Below are 9,552 nucleotides of genomic sequence, written 5' to 3'. Positions count from 1 at the left end.
TTCACATTTAGTAAACGTAATTGCGGAAAAAATTTAATCACTTGGTCGCAATGGAAATATCGCAATGATGTAGAGTACTGTAGAGGCTAGGCGGTAATATACGATTTTTGAGGGGATGAGAAAAAGAAAAAGAAATGGCAGTGGATGCTCGAAGATCGCAAATCAAGCCGGTCGCAAATCACAGAGAAGGCAGTCGCCGCGAAAAGAATGCCATAATGTTTGAGAAAATGCGAGGCTTCTGCAACGATGCATCTGCTGCGCATTGTGATTTAATGGAACGTCGCACGGCAGCGATATGCCGCCGTTGCACCGATGCTGGGGTTTTAGTTTGTACACTTTCCGTTCTGCATATTGTGCCGACTCAACATGTGAATACTATTCTTCTTAAATCGCATTTATAGATAGTTATATGCTAAGGATAAATAAAGAGTGTTTTATGATCAGACTAAATCAGACTAAACACTTGACTACTTGATTTTGAGGCTTCTTACGAGGTAATGCTGTTACTTTTGTCTACGTTCGATTAAAATATCATGCAAGTATTCAGTACATTGATTGGATTTTGACAAATTAACTATCTATAAATAACACTAAAAACACATATCTAGAAATTACTAGTAATAGTAATGAACTATGCTAATGATGAACCGATCAATCATTGTTCGTGACCTGCGTTTGAATCTATTGATGTTCAATTGTCACGATGATCTCATATCTGTAAATTGATGATGACGCGGTTACGGATCATTTGGTAAAGAGCGGGCAGGCGTGCCGAAAATCTGTCTATTCGATTTGCAGCCAACTCAAACTTTCTCGTGAAAGGCAACGACGTTAATGGAAGACACGCTTCCGGAATCGGTGAACACTCAGAAACTTGGAACGAAACTTCGTTCGCTCTGCTACTTTCCGCTTTTTATTCAACTATCGCTGATCGATCAGTTCTCGGCCACCTTATCTTAATCAACTCTGATCGATGGTTAAATGTATAATGAATCTCACAAATTAAAGAGGTACCTTCAAGTATAAACTGTTTATTTTCAATAAAGTTACAGATTAATGACTTAAATCATTAGAACTTGTGTGTATTTCTGTAAGATTTTCTTCTGTTTTTAGTCTGCTTGCTTTTGTAGTAATAATACGATACGACCATACGTTGCAAGGATTATGACGTAGACATTTATATATTTTATACTTGCATTAAAATAGAATGCAAGAGGAATAAAAGAACACTCCAGTTCAAATAAATTCCAGAAGCGCACGAAGGATTTGGAGCATGGACGTGCGTGAAACAAGCGATGCCTATCGGTGGTTGAACGATGTCAGAGATACGCGGCTTTACTCACCGGTTTCTGTATCGCAAGAACGATATTGCGTGACGGAGGTAAAATGGAAAGGACGGATCAGGTATTTTATGAGGCCGAATATAAACGTCGCGGTCCGCAGTAGCCACGGGAAACTCATACAAACAACAATTTAGGATTTTCCTCGTTTACCGATTACGAATCCGTATTTTCTACAGTTTTTTCTATTTTCCTTGCTTTTTCCATAAAGAGTTCAGATAAGTATTGTTATCTTGTCCGAGAGTGAATTTTTCGTTGCACATTATTTTATTTAAATCGTTACGGTTTATAACTTTACCAATTTAGGTCATTGCGTTGTTAATTATTCATTTATATCAAATTTGAAAACGAGTTACAGTCAGTGAACTTTTCCGTGATTAATCGCATCAGAAAATGAGTGAATCGTTGGCGCACAAAGGAAAATCGGACGTCAGATCATACGATCGGAGTTCGATGGAAAACTATCGGGTTCCGTTCGGATCGCATTTCGTTCGAACATTGATTAAATACTCGACGTTGTATTGCAAGTACACGAAGTTGTCTGGTTTTAAATACTTCGTCGATCCGAAAGTTACATGGTTCGACAGGTAATTCATGTATTATAATTACAAGGCAATGTAATGATTTACTCAAGTTTTCATATTTAAGAGGGTATTTGACTTTCCTCTTTTTGAAGAGGTACCTGACGACCGGAAAATATTCTCATATAAGGACGCAAAGTGTATTACTGTGAATTAATATGATTTCTTTAAAATACCACAATTTTAATCAACAAAATTAGCATTCTTTCAAGAACATTTTTTATCGAAGCTCCTATGTACGCTTTCAGAACGCTATGGTTTCTTATATACGCTATCACTGTCCCGGCGATGATATTTATAACTTACTACGGTTATCTGGAATCCATGGAAAATCCGTTGTTCACTAGTGTCAGCACTGAACAGTTTCCCACGCACGAATTACATTTCCCAGGTAAAATTCGACGCGTTTAACAGAATTTGAATTACTAAAATACCTTGGCCAGCGACTATGTAATTTCTTGCGGGACGAGCTGGTCCGTTTTGGAATTGATAGATCGTTCGTTCCAATTCAGCACAGATTGCTGAAATTATGCGAATTATGGAAAGGTGTCAGCTTCGCTTTTCAGTGTTCCTAACTAAAATTGTTCAAACTGATGCCTGAATTATTCCCTCAATCATATTCTTATTTTCGTAAATAAAAGTTACTGTTATCAGTTCTTTGTTATTTTCATGTGAAATGAAAATACCCGTAAAGAAATTTTTTAGTCCTTTCATGCCGTTTAAAATTCTAAATTCCCGGGTAACATTTCCACCGATAAAATCGTATCGTTTTTTCAGGTGTAGCCATCTGCAGCATCAACCGAATAAGTCGTCGATCTGCCATGGAATTGGCAAGCGAAGTGTGAGTGGATTCTGGTATTAAATAAACACGAATGCCATTCACCGGGAGTGTGCCCGTGGCTGCAAAAAAGAGTGCAATCGAACGGTTTGACATACACACTCGTACAGAGTACCCTAGAAATCCGGGTTCCGCACGGAATAATTTCGATTACGGTCTTCTAGGCTGTAGTTTCGCGTTTAGAATTACTCCTCGTTCATAAACGAATCCCAGTGCTACACCCAGCCATTTTCAACGAAAATTCTATTTCCAATACTTACGGAACCGCGTCTATACCTCGCGTTGTAACTACGGAAATAATTTCGTGGAAACTCGTCGGACTTTACACCATGAACTTCACGCAAGAAAATGAACAGTTACCTTTAATGCACAAAACTACGAAAATGTAAAAACAAATTTCAAATCAAGTACGTAATATCGGGGCTGTGTAGTCGGAGTCGCGGAGTCGTAGTTGGTGTTGGAATGGAATTTTCGACCGCTGGACTCTGAATAGGAAGAAAGTATGCCGATTCCGACTCCATGTTAATACATTTTGTAAGAATTAATTGAAAGGTATAATAAATCTATTTCTCTTTTTCCTCGAACCATTTTATAGAATATATGACTTTGAACCTTATTTCGAATTTTATACTGCATTTTGTATAGACGCACGTTGTATCTGGGAACAAGTGTTGACACGAGTAATTTTTAATTTTTACTTTTAGTTAAAAAATTGAACCTCGGACAGAAATTTTTTATTCTTGAGTTAGCTTTCTGGCTTTTAGAATCGCTGCAGCTTAAAATGTTTTTCACCAGCAGACGAATGTATAATAAATATTTTTTTGTTACTGGCACTATTATTTTTATTATTGTTTAGCTTTATTTATCTTTATTGTTATCACAGTTTTAACTATTTAGGATGGATTTATTTTATCATGGAGTCGTAGTCGACATCGAAGTCGTGAATTTTTATTGTTGACTCTGCAGCTCTGCATAACACGCGTATATTTTACAGGAATATCCGTTAAGTTTGAAAAATACAATATTTTATGTGCACCGACCTAAAATACATTACAAACACAATACCATTTTTTTTGGCGTAGCCGGGTAAGAAAAGTTCTTGTGTACAGACTGTACCTGTTTTGTAAGTTTTGAAGTATTGATGAAATATGGTAAAATGATGTAGCGTAATACGGTTAGTTAACGAGGAATATCGGTCTCTAATAACTCGCTCGTGTATTTAGAAAAGTTCCTCGCGTTCGTGAAAAAAGCGTTCATTAAAAGTGGAACCTAAAAACACGTCCCTAATTAGCTTCGGATTCGCAAAAACTCGAACATTAATAATCAGTCAAGGAAGTTATTTTCAGACTGTATTGAAAAAAGCTTTCATTATACCATCCGACGAAGAATATTCAAATTAATTGTTTTGAGACATTTCGTGATGCAGAAATAATGTTGATATTACATTAATTCACTAAATCGTGATGTACAGCCAGTTTAACATTTAACGTAGCATGTAATTTTAAGCGAGGCGATTCGTTTTCACGAATTCATACAAACTTCACCTGTCCACTAGCGAGCGCAAGCTCGTTAATTTTCATGAAAAGCAGAATGTTTAATTTAATTTTTGACCGATATCAGGCAATATCGATTTCCCTCGTCGCTGGTTACATTTGATCATTTTTCATCGTTTACTCGACTCGTCGTGTAAACTGACCGTGTCCGTGTAAGTTGCCTAATCAATTTCAAAGCTGCCGTTCATTTTTCTCTATGCGCATCATAAATTTCAGCGTTCCGTGACAGACGTTTTTTCAACCCTTCAGATCTAATTTAATTAATATATCGTTCCCGCGCCAACAGAGTCGCCGCGAATATCTCTGATCGATCACACGACCAAATTCTGGACATGATCTTGCAACTGGGCGATCTTTATGACTCCGAGATTAAATTACAGACTCCAAAGCAGCGAATCGATCAACTTCTAGCCATCTTATACGGTGCAGCTTTCAATATCACTGATGTAATGAAACGCGTAAGTTAAATTGTCATTAAAGCAGGTATTTTCCCGTTTCTTACTCGTTAAAATTGTAGATTCTATAAATTGTTGTCCAAAGTAAAACGTTTTTAGTGCCAACTTAGAAAATACAATCTACATAGGAATTTAATTTACTCCTTAAAAACAATATGCATTTCTCTGTCGATACTCTACTTGAAGATTGAGTACATTTCTATATTTTTAACAGATACAATTTCCCTATAGATGTAGTTCAGTAATAAGCGCTTATCGAAGCCTGAGCAGGTTGATATTAACGAAGTCTGTTTGGTATTGACCGATATCCGAAGATCAAACGTTTCAGCTGACGCCAGACTGTGCCTCCATGCTGTCGAAGTGTCGATTTCACGACGAGGAACGGAACTGTACCGAAGTGTTCACGTTCCGCAAGACGCAAGACGGCTTCTGTTGCACCTTCAATTATGCCACTAAAGGAGACGACACGCCCTTGTGAGTTTCCAGTATACGTAATCTTCACCGCGCAACGTTAATGCATCATGTATGTGCTTTGCGTCACGTTTATATTTCATCAGTTTCGCCAGGTCTGCGAACTTCCGCTGGTATCCGATCTAATCCATCCGCTAATAGCTCCACGCTCAGCCTTTAGGAAATTATTTCGTAGAAAATGGCAGCGCTTCGCGTCTCCCATCTGCTTTCGCTAATTTTATAAGAAATTTTATTGTTTCTCTAGGAGTAGCATGATTGATCACCGAACAATACCGGTAAAGGTGCAGAATTTGACTGAGGTCGGAGGGTTGTCTGTGTTGTTGGAACCATTTTTAGACGATTACTTCTATTCTATCTTTCCCAGCGCAGGTTGGAGGGTAAGTTTCCATTCGACTGTATCTTCATCTCACATTTTCAATTTGCTTCAACTTGCTCAATTCTATTACGTAGCTGATAAAATTCAAATCTTTTATCTTTTCATCGAGTTTAACGTAACTCCGAATTATTTGAAGTCTCGTCAAGATTATAGTCATCCTCGTGGTTGATAGAATAATAAAATTTTCTGTTATCTTAATTCGCGGTGAAACCGGTTCGTTGCGGAGCGATTCGACAAAAATTTCCATATTCGAATCAGACGTCCGAACCGAGTTAACCGTAATTACGCCGAGACGGAAATGTGGGTCGTGGTAGCTCGCGGCGATTATCCCGTGGCGGCAACGGCAAGCGAGAGAAGGCGAGGACCGGTGCATTATGCAAATTGCAGTTTTTCCTCGTGAGCAACGAACGGCTCGCCTACACCGTAAATATGCGCCAAGCGAGTATCTCACGCGGAGCGGTGGCGGCGGCGTCGTTTCATTCGATTCGCGTCGACCTCTCGTTGTTATTCATGAATATTGGGAACTTAAACGTGCTCTCGACGCGTCTCTGTTTGTTATTTCGTCAGGTGACGATCTTCAATCCGTACGATTACCCGGATATGACTAGCGGGGGCGTGATCGACTTCCTCGTTTCACCGAAGATACACCTGAGAATGGAGGTACAGGCGATCATGTCTTACAGCGAGAGGGCTATCATACCTTACCCGTTGGAAACGCGAGACTGCGTATTTCCAGATGAGATGACTCCCCTCCGTGCATTCTACACGTACAGCGACTGCATCGTCGATTGCAAAATCGAGGACATGTTAAGAATCTGCGGCTGTGTACCCTTCTTCTTGCCGAATCGAGGTAAGAAACGATTAAGTATATTAATAATACCTAATATAGAATTTCTCTAGTGGATTATTAATTTCTAAGTGGATTATTGAAACAGGTTTACTAGGGCGAAGCATTCTTAAACGAAAACTATCGAATTGGTGCAGTCATGGGTTGTAGCATAGTAACTGGAGCAAAGTATCATTAAAAAAGGATAGGCCTTATTTTGGTGACACTTTTTTTGTATTTTACATTTTCCGATTATAATAGATGAAAATCGTCCAGATAATGAGCATAAAGGAAGAAATATGAATAGTTCCCTTAGATTATTACGCGTTAATGCGTAACGTTTAAGAGCAAAGATAGCGACAAGGCCGACACTGACGGCCAAAGGAAAGATTTAAAAGGCGCTCCAGCTCACTTTCATTTTCGCTGGGAGGGTTGAAATGAACCGCGGCGGCTGTAGACCAGGCTTGAAGCCTTTGGTAGACATTAACAGCCCCCAGTCCCTTCTTCACCCGAGATTAGAAGCTACGAGGCTGAGTCCATCTGCACGGACTCGTACCGCGCGCGAGCTTTTCAACGACTTCGCTTTCGCGGCTTAAAGCGTTAAAGCGGATCGCACCAAGCGTGAAATTAAGCGGGGGGAAAAAGGAACACCTTGACGAATTCGAAGACAATCTCAACCTCGACCTGTTTCTACCTTCGCTTTTAACAATCTAATTTCAATCCAACATCATGCTCACGTAAATAATTTTGTATTCTTAATACAAATGAAAATTTCGAGAATTTGCAAAAAGAGCTTGCAATTCTATTGAATAATTTCGCGTAATTATTTATCCTAAATTTTCATATCTCACAATCGTGGTGCATTTTATACAATTCAACACTGTTTCACTGGTTTGAAACTTTTGTTTCCCGTTGCATTTTAAATAATTAGAGGTCTTCGAATACCTAATACTGCTCAGTCCAATTAATTATTAATAACATTATCCAACGTTAATTATTCTCTGTTTTAATTAAATCCATTCGCACATTTCACAGTTCCCGTTTATTTACCGTTTCCAGGGTCCAGGAAAGTCTGTGACTTGGGAGACGTGCCGTGTTTGTTGCAACACAAATGTAAGCATTATCAAGATACTCATAGGCATAAATCATGGGAGCAATGAATTGTTCAGCTGAATTACTACCGCTCCTACATAGTTTCTCTCTCTCTCTCTCTCTTTCTCTGATTAATTAATGAACTCCTTGCAGTAGATCAATTCCGTGGGTTCGCGATGCTCGCAATTTCTCTATTTTTCGCCTGGATTAAAAATAAATTATGTAATTAGAACGGGGCTTCCTATTTTCAGCTAAATGGTTTTCCGTTATACCGCACGAGAATTTATACGAAGACAATGGCATGGACAAAGAGAAGGTTCTGCTTTGTTATAAGTGCTATCCCGAATGCAGTGCTGTCAAATACACCGCGAAACAGTTTACCACTGTCTTGAGATCAAATCAGGACGTTGTCAAATTACTGTGAGTTCCTGTTTGTTTCAACTCCGCGTAGTTACGTATCAGCTGTATTATGTTTGGATATTCGAAGGGGTGACACCAAGATCGAGGATCATGCCGCTATAACTATATTCTTTAATAAGTTTGGTACAACGAGATTAAGACAAGATGTTATCTTTCGTTGGTACGAACTTATGGGTGAGTAAAAAATAGACTAAATCTTTCACAATAGGTGCATATAAAAATCATGGATGTTACACATTTTACAGTTATGATTCAACAAATGCTTTTCATTCTATTCGTATTTTATGAAACATCTATTTTTTTTTACCGGAGCTATATATAACTTTCAGCTTATATTATGTTCGTCCCTACTGCTCGTTGTTTATACCGTATATATCAAAGGGCTCTTTAACCCGTGAATATAAAAAAATAAATATCTTATACGTAACAAGAACGTAGCAGTACTCGCATATGTACATATGATGTAAAGTGTAAGAAATTTTAGCTAGAAAGTCTCGAGAGGAGTACGATCCTAAATCAAGACAGGATTCCGTTGTGTAACGAAGAAGATTGGCGACGTGAAGTCTCCACACTATGTGTAATCCGTTAGCCAGTGGATGAAATAAAAGCTGTGGGAACAGTTTCAGCTACGAGCTGATCCATCGTGTTGTGTACATACCCGCTCACGACGTGGGTTACAAGTAGCATAATGTACTCGCGCCGGGATAAAGAAGTCGCATTTTTCGTTAGGAAAATCCACTGGCTTTCTTTCCTCGCGTAACGCGTTGCAGGGAAACATTTTTTTCCCGGCGACGTCACCTGAAAATATGAATGTCTTTCTTACGTGCCGCCGTGCTCAAAAATATAACTCACCGAGAAGAGAGCTCGCGAATTTTATTATGTACTACGTTGAACGATTGCGCGAGCATTCCGCAAACAGGAATCTTTATCTTAGTCTTCCGATGAGTTATTGCACTGCATTCAGTTGGTTGTGAGTTATTTACTAATTCAGTGGTTTCACAGGTGACGCCGCTAGTATTTGCGGCATTTTCATTGGTTTTAATTTAATCCTGATCGTTGAGTTCGTCTATTTCGTCGGGTGTTTCCTTATCGAGCTCGTAAAGGGCCCGAGCAAAGGCAAGGAGGGGATAAAAATTAAACAAACACAGATACAGACAATTTATTGGGGTTCGTTGTACTCAAACGTGAGAACGGTGGAGAACCAACGGAATCGTATTCACGGTAACACGCTTTTCGATAAAACTTTTATTCTCGTTTGTTCGTGTCAGTTGAAAAGCGTATTTCATGGAAAAACAAGAATTGTTTAGAGACAGGAAACATTCGAATGAAATTATCTGGTATGTACGTGTAGGTTCATCTTGGACAAAGAGCGACGCGACACGTGTTTGCTAGATGAATTAGCGATATTCCCCGGGTTTCTTTCTCTCCCGGGATCCAACAGAAGGGAATCCAGCCAGCTGCGATGGAACGCAGTCATGCGCCATAAGCTTCCTAACGAGCCTTTGGTATAAGCTCGCTTAAAGCATTAAAGTTGATCTCACCAAGCGTGGCATAGAATCAGAAACGGAAAAATTCTCATCGGCGTGGAAACGGTCTCTCC

At 39.1% G+C, this 9,552-nt stretch overlaps 1 protein-coding gene across 1 annotated transcript; it reads left to right on the top strand.

Annotated features, from left to right (window-relative positions):
- Positions 1 to 2,196: 2,196 nt before the first annotated feature.
- Positions 2,197 to 9,324, top strand: LOC108631545 (sodium channel protein Nach). The gene is made up of 10 exons (XM_026819047.1): positions 2,197 to 2,312; positions 2,699 to 2,762; positions 4,599 to 4,770; positions 5,096 to 5,241; positions 5,483 to 5,729; positions 6,182 to 6,464; positions 7,500 to 7,553; positions 7,784 to 7,952; positions 8,020 to 8,126; positions 8,955 to 9,324. The coding sequence occupies exons 1-10, from the start codon at positions 2,210 to 2,212 to the stop codon at positions 9,257 to 9,259; spliced, it is 1,650 nt and encodes a 549-aa protein (XP_026674848.1). The 5' UTR covers positions 2,197 to 2,209; the 3' UTR covers positions 9,260 to 9,324.
- Positions 9,325 to 9,552: the final 228 nt, after the last annotated feature.

The sequence above is a fragment of the Ceratina calcarata genome, unplaced genomic scaffold (assembly GCF_001652005.2).
Source record: "Ceratina calcarata isolate Rehan_Ccalc_2016 unplaced genomic scaffold, ASM165200v1 scaffold92.2, whole genome shotgun sequence".
NCBI lineage: Eukaryota > Metazoa > Arthropoda > Insecta > Hymenoptera > Apidae > Ceratina > Ceratina calcarata.
Note: the sequence above shows the minus strand (reverse complement) of the source record. Positions and strands in the feature narration are given on the sequence as shown.

Coding starts and splice junctions, on each gene's coding strand:
- LOC108631545 (XM_026819047.1), top strand. CDS start 2,210: ATGATATTTATAACTTACTACGGTTATCTGGAATCCATGGAAAATCCG. Junction 2,313..2,698: donor GCACGAATTACATTTCCCAG/GTAAAATTCGAC, acceptor TCGTTTTTTCAG/GTGTAGCCATCTGCAGCATC. Junction 5,730..6,181: donor ATCTTTTCATCGAGTTTAAC/GTAACTCCGAAT, acceptor TTATTTCGTCAG/GTGACGATCTTCAATCCGTA.